Source organism: Rhinolophus sinicus, linkage group LG03, assembly GCF_036562045.2.
Source record: "Rhinolophus sinicus isolate RSC01 linkage group LG03, ASM3656204v1, whole genome shotgun sequence".
In the NCBI taxonomy this organism is placed as follows: domain Eukaryota; kingdom Metazoa; phylum Chordata; class Mammalia; order Chiroptera; family Rhinolophidae; genus Rhinolophus; species Rhinolophus sinicus.
This window is the reverse complement of record NC_133753.1, coordinates 145,224,882-145,248,929: the sequence shown is the minus strand read 5'-3', so window position 1 is coordinate 145,248,929 and position 24,048 is coordinate 145,224,882. Positions and strand designations below refer to the sequence as shown.

General features: G+C 32.6%; 1 protein-coding gene across 1 annotated transcript in view; it reads right to left on the bottom strand.

Moving 5' to 3' along the window:
* The window catches only part of EDIL3 (EGF like repeats and discoidin domains 3), a 385,902-nt gene that overhangs the window by 81,233 nt on the left and 280,621 nt on the right, over positions 1-24,048 (bottom strand). The window contains exons 7-9 of the mRNA XM_019746385.2: positions 17,730-17,885; positions 16,241-16,385; positions 11,786-11,970 (exon numbers count right to left, since the gene is read on the bottom strand). Coding sequence (XP_019601944.1) covers positions 11,786-11,970; positions 16,241-16,385; positions 17,730-17,885 — 486 coding nt within the window. The remainder of the gene's footprint in view (positions 1-11,785; positions 11,971-16,240; positions 16,386-17,729; positions 17,886-24,048) is intronic.

Here is a 24,048-nt window from a genome sequence, read left to right as displayed (position 1 = left end):
ATCCAGGCCTAATAACATTAGCATGCCTGCAGATGAGATTTGGGACTCTGCCTTTTCAACCAGCCCATGCCAGCTGACTGACGCAGGTCTCCACAACACACTTTGAGAAAGTGACTTTGACACCAACATGCAAAAAGGTACAAGCAGCTGGTGATGTGCTTTTCCCATGGAGGGCTTTAAAACTGCTTTGCTTCTAGAAGTTCCCCTATTTCTCATTACAGAGCTGGAGGCAGCTGTAGAAACATACATATGTATACAGCTAGTGTTATTCTAAGTACTCTTAGATCCATTTTCTTGTATATAACGCTCCTCCCACATCATCAGGCATATGCCTAACAGAACAGATGGGTTCTGTGGTACTCATGAAGGGCCATCAAATCCTACAGCTTTGAGGATAAAACTCTACAGTGCTTCTCATGAGAGAACGTTGGTAAGATGCTGGGAGAGGGGGGAAAAGATGACTCAGAGTTTAACTGGAATAATAGTTATCCAATTGCCCTTGTTATTATTTTATTCATTTACCTTCTGCTGTCTTAACTACATTTGGTTTTACTAATTATGTGGCATACAAAATGGTAATCATAATCATATGCAATTCCACAATGACAATAATACAATTTTGAATGCAATCTATGCATTTTTATTTTAAGACTATAGAACAAGTTATAATATAAATAGATACAAATTAATAATGACTACAGATAAATATCTCTTGGTTTTTCTCTTTCTTATATTGGATAACCATGGATGTAATGCTTTGTATATATTTTTAGCAGCATAAATAAAATAGTGCGAATGGGCACATGAACCAATTCTATCGAATAAAGATGCACACACACAACCCTGCCTCTTTTAAAGCTTTTTCTATCAAAAGCCACTGAGCATGTACAATAGAAAATGTATGGGGCAACAGAAATCATGTTATCAAAGAGACTATAATCTGATTTTCTAAAATGAGGAAAATCTTGAAGGAAGATATCTGTAAAATGATGATGTTTTCATAGTTCCAAGTTCCTGTTGCTCAATAGCAGTAAATGCTACAAAATGTCTATTGTTCATGTTTAGTGTCCCATTTTACTATAACAGTAAATATCTTAATATGAATTCTACATTCAAATTTAATGCATGTCAGTTACAGAAGCCTCTCTCATTGGGATGAAGGGAGAGAACTTTACACCATGAACATAGAGAAGGCAAAGCCAAAGTGTATAAACAGTTGCAGGACAAAGAACTTTACAGTTTATATATTTAAAGATAAGTTTCAATGATGATCCTCTGCCATTTTAAGTGAGAGGGAAACAGAGTTTTAAAGAAAATTATCAAGTGAACTTTTCAACAAATGAGAGAGAAGTTTTTTTTACCATTTAAATGATGAATAAATATTTGTGTACAGTTGTAAACTTCTCTAGCTAAGCCCTTTAGCTTATAGGAACTGTTTCTTAACAGCCAAAACTGTTTATATGTTACTTTCTTTGCTTAGAGTACTCAATTTATAGAGCCCATTTTATTCATGGCGTGGGCTGACTATTATTCAGGTGTATCTGGGCTAACTTTAGCTTATGTGCACCATTTTTTCTGAAGATGAAATGAAAATAACACTTTGAACTCATTTAGGCAATTTTAAATGCTTGGTTTGTACAGATATAGACACAGAAATGATGAAATTATTTGTGATATTGAGTAGGTCTATCACAAAAATGAAGAATGCAGTGAACTGGAAAACCATATTTCCAAATACACATATTTTGCATACATTTTGCTGTACTGAAAAAATCATGAAAAACATCTTTAAAAAAACAGGAGGCTAAGGTTAAAGTCATTCTACTTGATGTCAGAAGCAAAGAGCCATAAAAAATGGCACTCAATAGAAAACAGAGAAACTAGATTTTTGGGTCAAGTTCTGATATTTATAGGATTAAATTATATGAACTCTGTAAATTTTTTTTTCATGTTTTGAGACAGAATGCTTTATACAAATAATTACATGTACCCAGATTATTATAAAGATACAGTGAAAATGATCAGAAAAGCCCTTTGAAATCAAGGTGTTACAGAAGTGCAATATAATTAATACGGAATCTTCTAAAGTGGCTCCTGGGGATGTTAAGGTAGTTATTTTTAGAAAGCACTCGGTGATCAAATATGGTTGAAAATCACCAAATAAAACAAATATCTTCCCTTCAGAATCCTATGTTAATATACATCTGGATCAGTAATAACAGAGAAGAGGATATAGACTTTACTAAATATTTTTCAGCACAATTTTTTTTTTTTTTTTTTTTTTGAGAACCTAATGGAAGAAGTGTTTTTCAGACTACATTTTAGGAAATGATGATAAAAAAAATTGATCATCTGAGGAGAAAGGGAACTTAATATGTCTTTTAGAGTACTATTTTTTTAGGATGAAAGAGTTCATAGACTTAGAAAGGGAGGATCTTTTGGAAACAGTCTGTAGGCAGGACTGAATTCTGGTAGCAGAACGATCTGAAGAAAAGAAACATTGGAAAAAATAGAAATTGTGAATGCCAGGACCAGAAACCAAGTAAGCTAAGATTGAGTTCAGCTATGGCAGCAAGTTGGACCCAGGTGTACAGAGAAGCTGGTAGTCAAGGTGGGCCTCTGAGAACCAGGGTGGGGCTGAAACTTCCACAAAGATAAAGTGAGCTGATGATAAATAAGCAATTAACCTTTAGAGGGCAGGCTGGAGTTAGAATGCAAGGCCAAAGAATGGAAAAACCAAACAGCAAAGATGTAGGAAAACTCAGGTGAGAAGAGGGCAGTCAGAAATGCACCAGGACTCACAGGAAGCAGAGGGAGGCCAAATGGAGGGAGCAGCATCAGGGATCTTGACAAACCTGGGCAAGGAGGCTATGCTGAATTAAGAAGTAAAAACTCGGGTTCGCCTTGACACTGAGGCCACAGTCTGTCTTACCCACGCAAACGGATACCTATTTGTCTCTAAAAATACACCAATTCTAGAAATTGATTAATTGAAAGCTGTAGGCAGATATGTCCTTAGGCATATCTTAAAGGATTTCAGAGAAGATTCTAACCAAAGGATAATACAGAAACGGTCAGGGTTAAGTGGGCTTGCACTCTCCAGGAGTCATACCATGCCAATAAACTACAACAGCAGTATAAAACAAAGACACTAGAGGTTTAAAAGTCGCTTCACTGAGGCATGTTTCCTCCACAGAAATGGTATTCTAATAGTGAAAGAGAAAATGAATGCCATATATGCTCAAAATAAATTTATTTTATGTTGACATTAACGAGCAAATAAATACTTCATAAATGAGAGATACCTTAATCAAGAATGTTATGAAAATTTAATGACCTACTCATAATAGCATTACTGCCTTTGAAGAAAAATGACAAAGTTCTCTAGGATAAACCGAAGCAGGTGGAGCAGGTGAGCTTGACTATGACCGACAGTGTTGGTAGAGCAGTGTTCTTTAAAATGTGGTGTGTGCACAAAGGACAAGCCATAGAGGTGTAGAAAGAAAAAAATCAGAATTTCCACCCTACTTCCTATTTGTTTTATCTTAACCCCCCCCCAAATATAAATTGCACTATCTAAACATTTAATGTGTGTGTTCAATGTTCAGTAATGCTGTAAGGGATATGCAATTTTTATAGTGTGGAACCACAAATTTGGAGGGCAATCTGGAGTCACAGATGTACTACAAGCTCTTCTTCAAGACAGGTATGGCCAGAATTACCGTGTTTCCCCGAAAATAAGGCCTACCTGGACCATCAGCAATAATGCGTCTTTTGGAGCAAAAATTAATATGAGACCTGGTCTTATTTTACTATAAGACCGGGAATATAATATAATATGATATAATATGATATAATATAACATGATATAACATAATATAACATAACATAATATAATATAATATAATACCAGGTCTTACATAATTATTTTTGCTCCAAAAGATTCATTAGAGATGGTTGTCCGGCTAGGTCTTATTTTCGGTGAAACTCCGTATGCCTGTCAGTACTAAAACAGCTTCCTAATCTAATAAACATCCCCTGTAAAAAGGAGTCATCTCACTCACTACGTGGTCTACAAAATAGTGTGGTAAAAATCGTCATATGAGTTTCCTGGCGTGCGTTCAGTTCCCCTTCCACAGCTGACTAGCCATGCAATCTTTAGCAAACCTCTCAGACTCTGTAGCCTCATGAAACAGACACTTTAGTCACGCAGAAGTCTATTTTGAAGACAAAATGAGATCATCGATTAAAGTTGATTCCCATTTTATCTGAAAGCCTTTACTAATGCTCATCTTATTTGAAACTGTATTCCCGAGTTCTAAATTTTACCCACTGGCATATTTCAGCTCATAATTTTAGAGGAGAATGGTTACCATTCTTATAACTGTATTTCATTAATACAAAGAAAACTAATATGTCACAGATTAAAATTCATTTGCACATAAAGGAATCAGAAGTCATTTAATTCTCATTATCATAAAAACATGAATGGGCCTGCTGTGCACATACTATTGTTGTAAGTCCTGCTGTTTGGTTTTTCAATGGTTTCAAATAGTACTTCTATGCAGAAGCATCCAACTTCCCACATTTCTGTTTATTGCTTTTGCACTGTTGAATTCATGAGAATTAGGGAATCAATAGTCAAATATGCAGACAGACACGTGCCAAATATATCTTTCAGTTCCTTGCATCTGGCATTGTGTTTTGTTATAACAGGTGTCTCAAAAATATTTATTTGAATTTTAAAAATTACGAAGCCCTTTAAATAACCTTTGAACAACAAAGTCCCCATCCAGTTTTTATGTACCATGGAGGCTTACCTTTCCAAAATTGCACTCTGTACTTAATCTAATCTACTCCTTCCGATAGCCGCCACCAGAAACTATTGCTTTGTGTATTTTTCATGATTTGCTATATGTAAATACTAGTGTATTAGTACATCATAATAGCTTAATATGTCTTATTGCCTTGTCTTAGGGAATTCTTTTTTAAAAAGTTGTTTATAGAGAGCTATAGCTACTAACCCAAAGAAATGACTCAAGATTAGAATGGGTGGAAATGTAGGATAATATTTTTGATATTAAGTAGATATACTATGCATTATATAAAAGTTAATGTTTTCAAAGGTTAATTATGAGGTTAAATGGCTATATTTGTAACACTAATTATATTGTACGATTTTGTTTTTGTTAATTTCACCAGAAATTAGCTGGTGGTCCTGATAATTTTCTTATTACTTTGGACTGGCCCGATCATCATTTAGATATTAGAATCTTAGGGTGGGAGAGTTTTTAAAAGGGAAAGGTTGCCTGGGTAGCTATTATTATTATTATTTTTAGTAATATCCACATTTTAGATGATAAAGAGAAAAACCTGAGTCCCAGAATATTGATGTGATTTGTCAGTCCTCAAAACCAGATTTTTGAACTTCAAATTATGCACTGGGCATATTACATTGATGCTGGCTGCACTTTCCTTTGACCTCTAAGTACTTTCTGTATAAATATCCTACTCAATTTTGCTTTGCTCAATAAGCTTTTATATTTGGATAGTGGAGATTCCCTTCTGTATCATTAAAATTTTAATAAACTTTAGAGATATTTTATAGTCCAAGCCACATATGGACGTCCTTTGATTCATTTCATATACTATAAAATACATTAACATTGTGAAGGATAGAAGCTGTTTCACAATCATACATAAATTAATATCTATACTTGATCTCTTATAGATCTGCTATATAACTGTACCCTGCTTTCAGGCTTACTGTTTACTATGTATGAAATTTTGGAAGAGTGATTTGGAAATGAGAATATTCCTTCATCTTGACAAACGTTTCCCAGCGGCCTACAGGTCCCTTGATCCTGGAAAATCTTTCCTTTAGCTCTTCTGCTAATAAATTGTCCAAAGGGCAAGAGAAGTTAATGGTTTTAAAGAAGTTATGAATTTTATGGCTAGAATATTCCCTTTTAAAATCAGAAATGGATTAAATTAAATATGGCTTATTTAATTAGAAAACTTAAATTCAATTGCTTTCTTACACATTTCTACAAAATTAGTATTGAAATGAAGCTCTGTAGGGTTAGCTGCAATTTTGACAAAGGTCATCACTAAAATGTGCAGTTTAACAACTCTGTTAATTCTACTAATTTGGAAATACTATGCAGACTACCTTAAATTAGCAAATGTCTCATGAAATAGACCAAAGGTCATTTCTTAGGTTTCATTTTCCTTCCTGTTAGTCATTTATATTATGCTACCCATTATAAAATCTGAAAAACTTTTTAGTAGATCATTATGGATGGTAAATTATCCACATTCTATAGTCACCACCAATAAAGCAACGACACACATAGTATATTCACTACAAGAGAATTTATGATGTCTTTTATCGTAAGACATTTAAAGAGTTTGTTAATAAATCCAAGTTAATTCTTAGAGTGCTCCTTATTTAGTTGTATCTACTATACCAAAATATTTCCTCACAATTTATAAGATTATCATCAGTAATGCTCCTATCCTTGATAGAATGTCATTAAACATCCCAATTTCATGTTGAATTTTAATGAGTATGTATAATATGAATATAAATATGAAGGGAATTTACTCAATCTACTGAAAGCCACTGAAAATGGACATAAAAACACACAACCATTCTAATAACAATATTATTTCAGTAGAAAACATTGCCAAATGACATATGTTCATTTTAAGTTATTAATAATGTTATTATTATCCCAAGGTAAAGAATCTGAAAAATCTAACACTTCCTTGATAAACAAAAATGTTTGCCAATGTACATTTATCTAACTTATCAACAATTCTCATAGTTTGCAACATCTCTAATATCATGTTACTTTACATTTCATAGTTTTATTGGAAATTCTTTATTGGAAGAAGCAAAGAATATGTATGCATATCTTCATTTTTGGTTATAGTTGATTATAGTTATAGTTGGTAGTTTCGGATTATGATCTTCTGAGGTTATAAAAACCATCAAATAGAGAAAGAAGGGAGCTATGTTTTTCTGGGTACCTACTATGTGCTTCCTTTGTTGTATCATTTGTTTTATTTAATTCACCTTAAAGTCCAACACAATTTCTGGGTCTTTTGTTTAGAAATGAAACACAGAAGATAATAGTTTGATCATAAAAGATCTCAGTGAGTTAAATGTCACCTTATTTAATAACAAGGATTAAAATCTAGCCCAACTATGTGCTAGGAATGTCCAACTATGAATCCAAAATGACTGGATTATGATCTTTCAACTTAGATGCAGGTTAGATTTTTTGAAAGGCAGAACTTGCAATTTAACCAAAAAAAAAAAAAAAAAAAAAAAATCCCTGTGGTTTGAACAACACATTGTACGGCTTCTAGATCAAAATATTAGAGAACATCAAACACATCAAAGATGTATTTTTTTTCATAAGTCTAAAAATGTTTCTCAATTAGGGCTGTCTGTTTGACTACACACATTTTTGCCATGTTTATATAGGAATAGCACAATCATTTCATGATTAACAGTAGCTCAAAAAAGCTACTAGTCAGTTAGGTAAGATCACTTCTAAAATATAAAATAAGAACACTTGCTTGAAAAGCTTCTGAGATTTTGACCTTATGGAAGAGACTGAAAGAAATACTGGAGTGATAATAAGACTAAAATATTGAAGTGATATTTGAATACATAAGAACTTAAAATACATTTTCAGGGTTTCATTTAGAATAATTGTATTTCCAGTTGTTTATTGAATAGGTTTTGGAAAGACCAATTAGAATGAAATAAAATTCCCATTATTAGAGGTATATATATATATACACATACATACATACATACATACATATATATATATATATATATATATATATATATATATATGTATGTATGTATGTATGTATATATATATTATACATATATATGGTTGTATATAAAATAAATCTTTAAAAATCATAGCAAGAGATTGATAATGAAGGAAGGGCATTTAAATGACAGACATTGGTTCTCTTCTGAAGAGCTACTTCTCAGAATTGATGTATCTTAGTTTAAAACACAACTAAAATGTATAAATTCAGAAACCTCAAAATAATGATAAAAATTTACTCAATGTCAACAATTCAAAAACAAAGTCACCCTGTAGATTGTCTATAAAAATGTCAATCTTATTTTCAACAAAGACACTAACAACCATAACCCAATGTACAGTTGAACAGATGATATTCTGTTGAAGAGAAAACACTGAAAATAGTAATAATTCTGGAGCATTTTCTTCCATGATATTAAAAAAGAAAACAATAATTATAAGTAAAGATGTCACTGTATCTTGCCTTACAGATTCTTAATATGTTTTTACACAACAAAAAATAGACATGTACTAGAAGAACTAGTCCTTGAATAGACAGAAAATCTATCACCAACAGAATGAATATATTTCAGCATGCAAGTGACTTTAAGAAGAGAGTTGAAAAATCATTTTAAAAAAAGTGATGGATGAAGATTTGCATTGAAGAGTACACCCTGATTCATGTAAAAATATTTGTTTATTTTTATCTTTCTAAAGAAATTTGCCATTGGTAATCCCTGCATGTGGATATTTCTAGAGTCTACCAGTCTGAGTTATGGGGCTTAAAATATTTTGTCATAATCCACATGGCATTGTGATTCACAAATAATATTAGCTAAGCCCACTTAGTCTGAGGTATGACTGAAATATTTCCAATTTAAAAAATATTATATAGCAACAAAGAACAAATTTAACGTTACCATTCAATTCTAACAAATGGAAAGGAATATTTCCATGGTTTCTTCAAATTAAGACCTTAAAAACTTTATAAAGGCTATGCATTATCACAGTTTAGTTCCTGTATTTTAAAGGCCAGATCTTTAATATGGGATTTTAGATTTCTCTTTCAAATATTATTTTAAAATTTGAGGATTTATCATTTGTATATGCTGTATTGGCCCATATCCATAAAATGAATTATATTTTGAACTATTCATTCATTCAACAAATATTTATTGAATGCCTACCATGTGTCAAGTGTTGTGACAGGTATTTAATTAGGGACTGCACAAACGCTGAGAAAGTCAAAGAGACATATGTGGTCCCATCTCTGCTGGAGCAAGCAATCTAGCATGAAAACACAATTTCTAGTATACTGTGATCATGCTACAGTGAGAGGGTTAGAGATGTATACAGTAGTATACAGGAGAGAACTCGGGCCGGATTTTGTGTGGGATGGAGCTGGTAGCAAAGCCTACGAGGTCATACAATTAAGTTTGTGAACTTGTTGCAATGATGTTGCTAACCTTTTTTGATATCAGAGGGATTATTCATTATGAATTTGTTCCAACTGGGCAAACAGTTAACCAAGTTTACTATTTGGAAGTGCTGAAAAGGCTGTGTGAAAAAGTTAGAAGTCCTGAACTTTTTCGTCAACAATTCATGGGTTTTGCATCACAACAATGCACCAGTTCACTATCTGTGAGAGAGTTTTTAGCCAGTAAACAAACAACTGTATTGGAACACCCTCCCTACTCACCTGATCTGGCCCCCAATGATGTCTTTCTTTACCTGAAGATAAAGAAAATACTGAAAGGAAGAGATTTTGATGACATTCAGGACATCCAGGGTAACACGACGACAACTCTGATGGCTATTCCAGAAAAAAAGTTCCAAAATTGCTTTGAAGGGTGGACTAGGCACTGGTCAGTACATAGCTTCCCAAGGGGAGTACTTCGAAGGTGACCATAGTGATATTTAGCAATGAGGTATGTAGTAGGTTTTTAAGAATGAATTCACAAACTTAATTGTCCGACCTCTTAATTAAAATTCTAAGTTCTGGTGTACTTGGATGCACCCAGAGGAAAGTGTATCCAAATTCTAGCTAAGGATTTAGCCAAAGGAAGGCTGCGGATGCTGTGAGCAGAGGTGCTTTTCCATTCTTTTCCTCTAGGAAGAGGACATTTATGAAGAAATGGGAAGGGAATTATAGTGTTTGGTTTAAGAACGTGAAACAATTTAGAAGAGTCTGGTAAGAGATAAAATGGGACCAAATCATGCAAAAATCTTTAGGTTATATTGAAGAATCTGTACTTTATCCTGAGGCTCACAGAAAGCAGTTGAATGGTTTTAAAAAGGGTGTAAGAGAATCATATTTGTATTTTGAACAAAAATCACACTGGTTCCAGTTTTTGGAAATAGATTTTTAGAGAGTGAGACCAGAAACCGGAAAGTGGGTTAGGAGGCTTTTGCAAAAACCCATGTGAAAGAGGGTGCTAGCATAAATCATGGGAGTGGCAGGGGGATGGTAAGAAGTGAAATAATTTTAGAGTAGCTGAATCCTTTTTTCAGTCATTGAAATAAACAATACTTACTAAAGTATTAGTAATTTAGTTGGTTGTGTGGAGTGGGTGACAATGAGGTTGTCAGGAAGATAACAGGAGAAAGTAAGGGTGGCCTGGAAGACTTTGGGAAGCACCAGATAGGAGGATGGAAGGACACAAAGTATGGCATCATGCAAACCAAATACAAAAATGTCTTAAGAGCATGAACGGGGTATTACTCACTCATGTGTCATCACTATTTATCATGCTATGTAACGCTTCATAGGTGCATCCTGAATAAACGTTTGTTAAATGAATGGTTTAATTTAGTAAGCACAGCTACCTACAAGACAAAAACATCACACTGGATGGTTCTGGGAGGAAAACTATATTTCAAAAAAAAACCACACAAAACCTCATAGAATAGTAAAAGAAGAAAGAATTACATAATTATCATTAAAGTATGGTAGCTAATAAAAGAGCTCAATAAAGCTTCAGATCAATAGAGATCTAGATAGGATATTAGGGGAAAGCAAAGAAAAAACTGAGTATTTCTCACTGCAAGAATAGGAAAAGTAAGTCCTAGTGAAGAAAAGACTGAGAGGAAACTATTGGAAATTTCAGGTGACTTGGTGAGAAGTTGTAGATGAGGCAAATCTGGTTTGATAAGGACTGACATTTCCTATTTTAATAATTTTCATGATTTCCAGAAATACAATGAATTACCGCAATTTTGAAACTCATGAATAGAGTGCAAATGTCAGTAAGAATAGAACTCATATCTTCCAAATAAAATGACCTCATTATGAAATTAAGCTGTCTTACTTTTCTTTGTCACAGAGGACATTAACACATTTGTGCATACTAAACTGTACTCCATAAATAAGTGCATTTTAAGAAGATTGTTTTTAAAAAGCACAGACTGTAACCTTACTTCATTTGCAAATGATAAACAGGCTCTGCAGTGTATCTGCTTTCCTTCTATAAGCTAGCTCTCTTATGAGAATGTAATCAAATTGCTCCATTGCTTAGCAACCACAAGGAAAGAGCAATAAGTCATGATTCATGATTCTATGGTAACAATCTGCAGGTCAGTGGCATGATTTCAAGGTGTTTTGGATTCCTGCTGTGACACTTTCAAACCCAATATTGACTCAAGCGTTAGAATAGATGAGAGTTAAAATGCAAATGCTCTCATAATCAATCAAATTGACCTATGCATAGTGTGATCTGGTACAGTCTGCTGCATCAATCTGACAGTAGCATCTATAAATCAACATGGGAGTAAAAATAGCGCGCCAACATGGCTTCATAAGGAATTTCTGTTTTTACCAATTTGGTTGAGCCAAAGAGGGAGGCACATTTAAATTAGTATAAAGTTAGACTCTGAAATTCAAGTAACCAATAGGAAATCTTCTAAGGAAGAGGGGCAGTGGGTGGTGAAATAGTTTTTTAAAATGTTACCTGTAACCATTGCGACTGGTCATTGTGGCCGGAGGTCCAGGCATTCACTTTGCCCTGCTTGTCCAGCCGAGCTTTCCTTGGCTCCCAAGTGAACATGTCCATATTGAGAGTTCTGAAGATGCTGGAGGCAGTGATCTGATAGTCTTGTATGTGTCCTGATTTCATCCCCAGAGGCTCAGAACAGCCTGAAAGAAAATGAGAATTATTTTGCTTCATGAGAAAAATAATTTATCACTCTGGGAGTTTTTTGTCTTTATTTTGGATAGGAAAGATAAGATGAAGTATAATACTATTGATTCCCCCCAAAGAGAGAGCATCTACATTAAAAAAAAAAAAAAAAAAAAAAGACTATTATCAGAAACAAATCTGGAACAAAATCAAAAAACAAAAGAGCCCATTCAGGCTATTTTGTGTGAATATATTTTGGGGAAAAAATGAAAACAAGACAGACAATCCAAACTACTTTTCTTTATAGATGATTTTGCAAAATAAAACAATGCTGAAATGCTCTCTCCTGTCTCATTACGAATAGCCTCATGACTGTTCTAGTTTTCAACAGTTTTATTGTCTCTTTAAAAATGGAACATTCACTCACAAAGTATATTTGGTTTTCTTTTATTTCTTTCCATAATACTGCAAATGAAAATTCCTTCATTTTCACAAACTATTCCAATGGTATGTTCTAAACTGGACAGTTTCATGTTTTCCAAGAAACGTCTGTTAATCTTTATCACTGATTCTTATAGCACGAACATGACTTCTTCTGGAAGGAATGAATCTAATCTTTATTCAATATATACTACTATGTGTCAGCCATTGCAAAGTGTAGGATTTACACTAATAGACAATAGAAGAAAATAAGCTCATTCTAGCAGAAGCCATTACTGGACAAGGCTTTTTATACATTCTTATATTTCAATCATACTCACTAACTTCTTATACTGGATATTTTGGGAAGATTCTCAAATCTGCTACATATGTTTTCAGATTTGACATGGTGCAAAATTTGAGTTTGTTTGTCCTTGAAAAATCGTGTGTGTGTATACACATGATTTCCCAATCTTGAAGAAGTACAAGTCTGACAAAATTCCATTCACAAAGCCTGTGATAGGAATATGATTTTGTTATCATATTTGCCAGTGGTTGAGCCTTCTATATGTAAAACTGTTACATTTTGGCCAAGGAACACATGCATATGTTTGATCATGGAGAAAGCCAGATAAAAGAGGAGACTTCTCCAATCAATGTCATCTCCTCATACTCTACTGGTCCCCCACTTACTAGCTATGTGGCCTTGTACCCATTATTTAACCACATTGTGCCTTAGTTTTCTCATCTGTAAAATGGTGATAATAACAGACACTACCTTAAGGAACTGTTTTAAGAAATTAGTTGATAAATATAAAGTGTTTAGATACAGTGCCAGAATATAGCTAGCATTCAGTAAATGTTAGCTATTTGTAGTATTTCCATTAAGCTTAATGTTAAGACCCCAAATCAGCTAAGTACTAAAGAATACTTTATGACTGGCTGCTGCTTCAACAACTAAGCCATTTTAAGTCAAGGCTCTAAGAGAAGTGGTTTAGAACTCTTCATTGATAAATAGTTCTGAACCACAATTAATTGCTTGTCTTCGTCTGTCTAGATTTCTTCTTCCTTCTTGAGGCTTCTCCATGTCTGCCTTCACCTCCACCTGCTAGGAAATGCCTATCCTATACAAACACGATAAAAACAGACATGGAGGGTTAGCCAATTTGGTCTTCCTACAAGTCTTGCTGGGTTTCAGAGGTAGGAGACATATACTCAAAGTCCCATGATAAAAATAACTCTAAATCCCAAATATAAATTCTAGAGGAGAGAAATTCAATGACAAATGTCACAGATTGTAGAAAGTTCTAAAGTCTTGATAACATGCCATTTATCTTCAGGCAGTGATATGGTAACACACATTGTCTACATTATACGAGTAAATTTCTGACTTTTTCTTCTATTACTACCACCAAGCCTGCAATCACACACTGCCCTGCTACTGGAATCTTTATAAAACTGTTCTTGGCTTGGAGAAGAGATACAAGGGGAAAGAAGTAGTTGTTTTTCTCCTTCTGTGATATAACAGTATTTTAAATATTGCATAGAAAAGGGATGTCTTTACTTTGATCATTTCTGCTTAGTCACAGAATTAATTTCATACGCACTCTATTATCGAGTACTTATCACAGAGGAAGTGCTGAATAATTTATTCAAACAATGAATGAATGATTATTTCTCTAATGACGGTTATGATCCATTTCATTCTAAACATCTTAAATCATATCTCTGTCAGAGAATTTAGGGGATTTTCTTTTTGGATTGTGGGAAATAGTTTGGTATATTATGTTACTGTTATTTCTAAGTGTTATAGCTAATCTCTTCCAATTTGCCTCACACCATAAATTTACCTTCTCATCTACATTTCATATGTATAAATTGATAAACTCTTTTACTGAAGTGGATAGCACCTGAACAAAATGAATTATTAACAATAAAATTGATCATTTTTATAGTGAGGTGACCCAGGTTTTAAAAGTATCCATAGAGAGATATTTTGTGTATGCAAGTTCAAAATCTGTTTCTGGGGTTCGGAGATGGATACAACTTCTTTTTGAGAACATAAAATCTGTTAAGTGTCAGGTGTAACTGCTTGTCAAACTTGAAAGTAAAATATATTCACATCTTAGGGGTATAACAGCACCATGTATTAGAAACTGACCCTCATGAATCAAATGACTGAAAAATTGGAGGAGCTGATGTTAAGCAACTTAAAAACCACAGGGCTTGCAGCAAACTTCAACATATTGTGGCTTCTTCTTGATTGCTTTATGATGAATGACTTAGGGATGACACTAGTCTGTGGTGATATAGTGACATGCAATACAAACACTGTACAGCAATAATTCTGCTGAGATTCAATGGTACTCAATAAGCTGGTTTGAGTTACCAAAACAAGGAAAACATCCCTGTTAGGATAACTAATAGTACTAAAACCGTACGTTGGTTGCTTCATGAAAGATACCCATATATAATACAAAATGTGATTCTTAAAATAGATACATTCATCTGGCTAAATGCCTCTAATTCCTTTAACAGTAATGGGTTCCTTTAAAGTTTGGTTGTTTTTTCAATATTTTTATGTGCTTAAAAATCATTCCCTTTCTCAGCATCACAAACAAACTTAATAAGGGAAACAGATATAAAGCATACATTTTAACCTGTATGCAACCTCTTGAAACAAATAAAAAGCTCTCAGTTCTTTTCTGCAGGGATGTGTCCTCCTAGTTTTACCTACATAGTGTTACTGTAAATTTGATAAAAGCTTTTCATATTTAGAGACTATGCTAAAAGGTGGGGCACACATGAATTTTTAGTTTTCTTCAAAACACAGTTGTTTGTGATGAGGGTAAAAGGGATCAAATATATGGTGATGGAAAGAGAAGTGACTGAATGGTGAACACACAATGTGATATAGAGATGATGTATTACAAAATTGTATACCTGAAATCTATGTAACTTTACTAACAATTGTCACCCCAATAAACTTAAAAAACAACAACAACAAAAAAAACAACACACAGTTGTTTGAACAAAATAATTTTAGGCCACGGTGGCAAACATGATTTGTAAATGTTGACTGTAGAATATAAAAACAACCAACAAAAATGTAACACAGTGAAAATGCCTACACAAGATTTTCTGTTTAGTTCAGAATCTAGCTATACTGAAATGGGATCACTGTGAGATCCACACATTAAGCCTTCAACTTTATATCTAATATTGATGAGCCCAGAAGACAAGGATTATTTAACTCTGAATCCTTTGATAGATCATCTCTGCATTGGATAACCACTGTTTGTACAATAAGCAGGCTGCTAGAAAATAATGACCCAAGAATGAATTTATAGCAGTAATCTTGGTATTGAAGTTTTGTCTCCTTGGGAGGAATAATAAATTAACATGTTTCATAACCCCCGCCCCCCAATAAACAAGTTCTTATGGTAGATGGACAAAGATAAAGCTTACTCTTCTATGCCATATAACCTAAATGTAACTGCAATTTATGAAATCAGACAGATGCCAGTTTTTACTGAACTTTTGTCACAAAACATAAATCAGTTACTACTAAAAACAACGAGATATTTATATTTGACAAGTTTCCAGTGAGAATTTGTTGTATTTTCATCAACCACTGCTCCTTCTATATTAGTTCTGTTCTGTAGAATGTTTTAGAACTTGTTTATCCAACACACACACACACACACACACACACACACACACACACAGTTTCTCATTTAACCATACCCCAAATATTTTGTAGCAGAAATAAATACCTTTGGGTGTTGAAAAATTCTTAGTAGGAGACTACATACAAATTTGCTTTTTTTAAAAAAGAAAATAATGAATAAATAATATGAAACTCACCCGATAGTTCACATCCAAGAAGTTCCATTCTCAAAGTGCAGTGTCTTCGACAAACTTGGGGATAGAGTCTTACATACTGAGCTTTTATGGGGGGTGTGAAAGAGTTAGCATAAGGTGTGTTGTTATCAACATTTCCACGGAAAACCTGTGTAAATAGATAATATAGAGTTTAAAATTATTGAGACAGCTTCTTCAACTATTTTGAAATGTTAATCCTTTAGCCTACCCAACATATTTCCAAGATTGGATTAAGTAATTTGGGGTCTGGAGCATTTAGGAAGCACCTTGTGATCAGCAGTGAATATAAAACCTATAGATAAAAATGCTAATTAAAGCTATAATGCACTGTGTCCTGTGGTATAATCTATACTCTGTTAAGATATCTTGTCAATTTTAAGGCCAGTCCTTCAGAGCCAGGGGAATGCTTTCTTTCTCTCTCTCTTCCTCCCTCCCTCCCTCCCAGCCTTCTTTCCTTTTTTTTTTTTTTTCTGAGAAATGGTCATGTTAAACCTTTTAACTGAATCTGGGCCTGTCCATTTTGCTACTTAGTATTTATAGGTTCTTTGTTTTTTTTGTTTTTTTTTGAACCAGTTTTAACTAGTGCTTGCTGATCACTCAGTCTCTCTAATACTATGATCACACTTTTGATGCTTTAGGGTCTGATTCCTCAGGATTATTTCCTTATTAGTCAGTCCCAGATCATTGGATAAGAGACTAGTAATTCTTTACCATTATACCTCTAGTGAAAAACTATGGTTCCTCTGAAAATTAAGTGCTAAAATATTATTTTTAATTCCTTTAAATCTCATTCTTATTTTACCTTTTATATAACCTGGTAATCAGAAAAGTTTATTTAAATTCATTGAAATAAGTAACTTAAAAAAATCATTCATAAAATTTATTATAGTTTATTCTAATGACTTGGTTTTAAATGGGATGAGCTGCAGTCCTGATACTTCTTTAAATTAAAAGTTTTAAGAAAAATATAATAAAAACTGGGACTATATAAAAAGACAGGAGACATAAATATTATATCCATTTCCTCTAAAACATTTTATTCTGCCAAATAACAAAATTTTCTTCCAATATAAAAAATAGTAATATTTTTTCTTTAAAAATAATAGTTTTGATGCATAGTTATTTGATTAAGGATGGTGCTATTCTATCAAAACAATAAAATGAATTTGAAAGCTAGCTATTGTTAAACTAAAATTTAATTGTCATACACAGGACTATGCTAACATTGTGATAAAGTGTTCATAGGATCACCAATTAAAATCTGAGAACTTCTTAAGCTGTAGCCACTGTACATTTACAACTTGGAAAAACTCCTTCCTCCCTCCCACTAGTCTAACTTTAAGAAATCATAAATTAATTTGCAATCACAGAAAGCTTCTGCTGAAGACTCAGTAGTCATCTGGTAATCAATCATCATTAATGGGATTTTACTTTTAAATTAAATATGTTAAATATGTTAAGTCAGTCTTACCACGTCTTCATTGGTGCCCTTCACTTTATACATTGCCCAGGTCTTTCCATCATTACTATAAGCAATTTTGTAGGATTTAATATACTCTGGGCTTCCAATCCTCTTGGCTCCTTGGGTAATCACACCAGTAACTCTCATTTTTCTTTGTAAATTTATCTGAGGAGACAAGAGAATGGTAATTCATTGCTTTCAGTATAACAGTATTGACAATATCCATTTTGGGAATAGAACATTTTTATTTATCACCATAGATTTTAAATACAAAAAGCTAATGATTTTTGTATGTTTTTCAGATGAATATTAAATATGTATCAAGTTTAGGTTCAAACTCTTTCTCTAATGAAAACATTTTTTAATTAAAGCAATATTTGTGAACAAACTTTCAAAAGGGAAATGGGCCTCAAAAATGTAAGCAAAGAAAACATTGGCTGGTTATGATCTGGAGTAAACTGAAAAACGGGAATATCACCTTGTCAAAATAACATTATGATGAAACTTGAATGTCAACCTAATTATTAATGTGCCTCAACTGCTTTAAGCTTCAACACATTTCCACTTAAGTTAAAACATCAAAATCTCGCAGAGATCTTTGAGTAAAAGAAAAAGTAAAGGCAATTATAATGACAAATAAACAAAACAAACAGAAATATATTCAGTTTCTGGATGTTTATAGTGTAGTCTCCGCCACTATGGGTTATGGAGAGTTTTTCAACAATCAGTTGCTTTTCCCTTCATTTCACCACATGGAGACTTTTTAACTGGTATTTTTCTCTTCATATTTTCTCCCTATTCCAAATCATCCTACAATAGTTTTCTGCAGGAGTAACAGTCGTTCAATAAAAATTTTAATATACGTTTCATATTTAAATGGGGAGCTCCTTTTGATACTTATCGTATCATAACTAAATGCTCTAATGTAAGAAAAATATTTTATTCATATATTGCAAACAATAAAAATTGTTTCATTCAATTTAAAATGGCTTTGTGATGTTCACAAAATCTTAAAATTAGCAGAAAGGTACTCTTTCAATGCTCTTTTTTAAATTTTAATTAATTAATTAATTAATTAATTAATTTATTTATTTTATTAGTTTCAGGTGCACAAGACTCTTTCAATGTTCTTGACAAATTGCTATAAAGCTCCCCTCTTCACTGATTACAAATAAGAAAATTTAAATATACTATAATATTAATAATTCAGAGATTTTTTCCAGAGAAAATCAGAAAAATCTTCAGATTCATGTAAGCAATTAGGATTTTTCACTTTCTGATGAGACTCTGAGAGTTAACATTTGAAATGGTAGAGGATGTGCATGAAGAAACTTGCCCCTCAACAATCACTGTTAGAATTTAACTTTCTATTTGTGGCACTAGTTATAAAAATATTATATTAAACTAAAAATTTCTTTATGATAAAAAACAAAATAAAGTCAAAATGCAAATGACAAACTGTGATTGAATTTTTCCAAATTGTATCATAGCTAAGAATTGATTAATCAAATAAATTCGATCTTACATATTAATAGGTGAAACAAAGCAACCCAATAAAAAATAAAAGGACAAAGGATTTCATTAGTTAACATCAAAGGAAATACATATGGATCTTAAACATATGAAAAAAACATTCAATCGTACTCATAATACATATTGAATTAAATCTACCCCAAGATACTATAATTCACTTTTCACATCAGGAAAAAGCAAAAATAAATAAATAAGTAAATAAGTAAGTAAATAAATAAATAAATACAATAAAAATATAATAATTACACAATACTAGCAAAGTGTAAAGAAATAGGCAAGCTTGCACATTCCTGGTGGGAGAATAAATGACAGCTTTTGTGAAAGAAAATTTAATGACATGAAACAAAATGACAAATGTGCATTTTCTTAAACTTAGGAATTTCATTCTAGAAATGCAGCCCACAAGTATAATCATACAGCGGCAAATTGATGTAGGTACAAAGTTGTTCCCCACTGCGCTATCCATAATAGAACACAATTTCAAAAAATGTAAAATGTCTATCAATAGGGGTCTAAGTCATTTCATTATGGAAAAGTCCAGAAAATAAAATACTATTCAGTTGTTAAACACAAGAACAAGAATGAGGGAGGGGGTTGGGGGAGAAGGGAAAGGAAAAGGAAAGGCAGTGAAAGAGAACGATCTTAGTGTAAGATTTAAAAAATCACTGCTTGTCAAGTTTTGGTTAGGTATCAAAGAACTGGTTCTACAATTATCTGGAAATTATGTGGAAAGGGCACAAAGATTTTTAGCAACAGAACTGTGTGTGTTGTATACTTCTGCTTATACTACTGTAAAGGGCAAATAATACACATACATATTTTCTTGTATATGATTATAATATCTCTAAAAACAAAAACAAAGCAAAAACATGTTAACAATGGTTTCTTCAACAGGAGGTAAACAGTTGGGGATAGAAGTGGGTAGAAGAATTTTGAAAAATACTCTTTTGGGTCTTTTGAAATACGTAGATATCTTACCTGTCCTATATTCAAAATATAAATAAAATTAAAGTAAAAATGTTGATAATAAGATGTTATTTAGAATAGGAAAAGTAATGATAAAATATCTAGAAATTAACCTAATAAGTAATTCATATGACCTTATAAGAATATTTTTAACTAAAAGATATAACAGAAGACCAGCATAATTTTAGTAAATAAGAAGCATAATCAATTCATTGCCTCAATTTTGTTTGCAAATTTTGTGCGGTTTTCATCAAAGTCCAGAAGGATACTATTTTATGCCATGATAAATTTATTCTAAAAATCTATAGTTTTTATTTTAAATTATACACTAGAAAAAATAAACTTTCATTAATAAATAGTTAAAGGTATCCTCCTGGAAAAGATGTAAACAATGGGGGGTGTTTTGCCATATACTAAGATGTTACAAGACCATTTTATGAAAAATAATGTGGAACTAGCACAGAGACCAATAAATATCCATGTGGAATTGAAAGGGAAATCCAGGAAGAGACCCTGGACATATATTAACACTTGAGACAGTATTACAATGCAGTAGGGATAGGGTAGATTATTTAGTAAATGGTATTCGGAAAATTGATTCTCTAGAGAAATGAAGATGGACTGGAATGTACTAAAGACCAAATATGAAAAGTAACACTACCTAATAGAAGAAAATGTAGAAACATATTTTCATCACCTCAGAGTTAAAGTTCTTTTAAGAAGATCAGAAAAGCACAAATATGAAGGGAAAGCTGAATTAGCTCACCCTGCCACCCGCCAACAAAAAATAAAGCTTTCTGTTTAACCAAATAGCTCACAAGTAAATTTAACAGAAAGGTGACAACCTGGGAGAATAGATCTTTTACATGTGCATGGTTTTCTAACATTGTGCATTGGTCATTTGGAAAATATAGGCTCACTGAGCTATTCAGACTCTCTAAATGATGACACATTTTATTATATAATATCAAAAAGTCATTTTCATTAACATCACCATCAATTTCATCACAAAGAAAATCTTTAAGTTTTGGAAGCTGTCAAGTTCACACTGGCAGTTACATTTTTCCCCAAATTCTAATTTTCACTTGAAATTTCAAGTTTTATCACTAGCAATAAATACTGCCAGCTGTTTTAGTTAACGTGGCAGTACTGCTTCATTCCTTTTCAAGAAAATATCTGCCAAATATCCAGCTAGGAATAGTCACAGTTCGTCAGTTGTTTTTTGAAGAAAACCTTGTGTTCAAAAAGAACTTGTATGAATGGCCACACAATTGTAACTCACACAATCTCCCAAATGGTTTTCCTTGAGATAATGACCATACTTTAGTACTTTCAAAAGAAGCGCTTTATGTGTAGTTTCCACTTTATCATACAGAATATTAAAGATATAGCAAAGATTGGCATTTAATAAAAGTAATCACTAGTGCTTCATCAAGGATTTTTTTTTTTTTAAGGATATTCTTAAATGAAAGAATATTGGATTTTTTTTCCTTTCGGTACTACATTTTCATGATGGAGGCAAATATCATGACTACTAGTGCAGTTTAGTGCTATTGTCTTGCTTTGTGCTGAGCACCAGCAGTTTTACTCACTATTGTTTTGTGGCATCAGTGCAAATATTGACAGACTGAAAATGGCAAAGAAAGTCTTCGTACTATTACGGGATAATGTTGACCTGTGAACCTCCTGAATAAGGATATGTAAATTGCAGGTTCAGTTGAGAACTGCTGATCTGAAATGTGCAGGTTTGATTGTTTGTTTGTTTGTTTGTTTGTTTTTACACACACACACACACACACATTTCTAAAGAGATGAAGAAACCAATAGAAAACAGAGTGGAAGATATCAAAAGGCAATTCAGAAAAAAGGAAAGACCAATGCCTAAACTTTCACTATTAATTAAATCAATGCAAATTAAATAAAAACTAGCAATTCACAGCCAATAGAATGGGAAAAAATATATATATATATATATAAGATAATATCAAGTATTGGTGAAGTATTTCTCTGCTGATGGTGGGAGTATAAACTCGCATAGTTACTTCAATCTATTAATTGTTCATAAAAGAAGCCACCTATTCTTGAATATTTTCTCCTGAAAAATGTTTGCATAGGTGCTCAATGAGAAATTAACACATACAAATTTATTGTAGAATTTTTTTATGCTATTAAAAGAAGAGCACCTTAAGTGAATATCCCTACAGGAACAGAGATTTTAAAATATAAAATGTGTATGTGTGTGCATGTATGTCTGTGTGTGCTCTTGCATACATACATATAAGCATACTTTCTAAGAGTCAGAAGTGATGAACTGGATTTATACATGGCTATCTGAAAAAATAGTAATGTGTGGAAAAGAACAGATTGAAGTATATAGAATGCCATTTATGAAATTTAAAAACACACATGTACAACATAAAATATGCATTTTCCAGTCACTTGTCTAAATCAACATGGGGAAAGTAAAATGAAGGTTACACATTAATTCTAGTAGGTTGGGTGTCTTTATAAGGAAAGAGAAATGGGAAGAAAGGTAGGAATGAGTAATAATTTCATGAAATAAGGAGGTTCATCCTCAAATCAGTGTTGGAAAATGATATCCTAAGTGAGGGAAGGGGTCATTTGTTCCTCCCATTTATTCTTCTATTCTCCAGGAAAATGACTTAAGTATGGCTATCTACTGTAGTGGTACTGTTACATACAAAAGTACTTTCTGAGATTCATTCCCTAGTATAAAATACAGTGCATAAGCATTTCAAATATACTTATATAATAGCACATTTAAAATTATTTATGGTTGTAATTTAGGCAAAAGCTAGTACTAAATAAGCAATTAACTTTAAGAGTAGCTCTATGAATAGCTAATTCTTTTTCTCTACCTTAAGCTTATTGCCAGAAGTTGTGATATGCTTAAGTAATGCATTCAAAGATGGAGCTGACTGATAGATGGTATCACTATATTAAAAAAAAAATCCAAACATAAAATGAAAATAAACACAGTTTGCAAAAGGAACTATTTTCTCATTTTACTAAATTGAAAAACAAGCACTCAGTTTTTTAAATTTTGTAATACTTGGCAAGTGGAAGAGGAATAATTTCTTTTTGAAGAAACTCTAGGAAGCATTTGCCAATTGAAAATTGTGAAAATATACACTGAGGCACATTAAAAAATTTAAGAGTTTATTTGAACAAAGATCAATTCAGATGGGACAGTGACAAATTGAGTATTTAGCAGTGCTCTACCAACAGGAGCTGGGGAGAGACTTTTATAGAGAAGATGTGGAAACAAAGCAAGGGAATTGTTTGATTGGCTATAGCTTAAGTGCTTATATTATATGGGAAAGCCCAGGTGGCTGTTTATGATTGGTTGTCCTTAGGCGTCGATTTTGTATTCTTAAGGCAGTTACAGGCTTAGGTTGTGGTTTGCTTATGTAGGTTGCAAAGGCATTGAAACCAACTCAGTCTAATGATATCCTTGTTTAATTAACTTAACAAGATCAATTAGTAAGAAAAATAAATGTCTGATTCATAACTTATTTTTAGGAAAATCATGTTAAAGAGCAAACACTTAGTGGTTATTTACTTTATGATTATTGAGGAACACCCACAAGCAGTAGTTTGTGAGTTCCTATACAAAAAAAACACAGATTTGATGATTAGATAGCATATTGCATTACAGTACTATATAAATATGCAGTACTTAAATAGTAATGATAATCCATAGCAATCATGTATACTAATGCTTTCAGAATTTGCATAAAACACGGGCAATTTGTTTTAACTGACTACTAAGTACTCGAGAATAGATTATTGATGTAATAATTTTTTT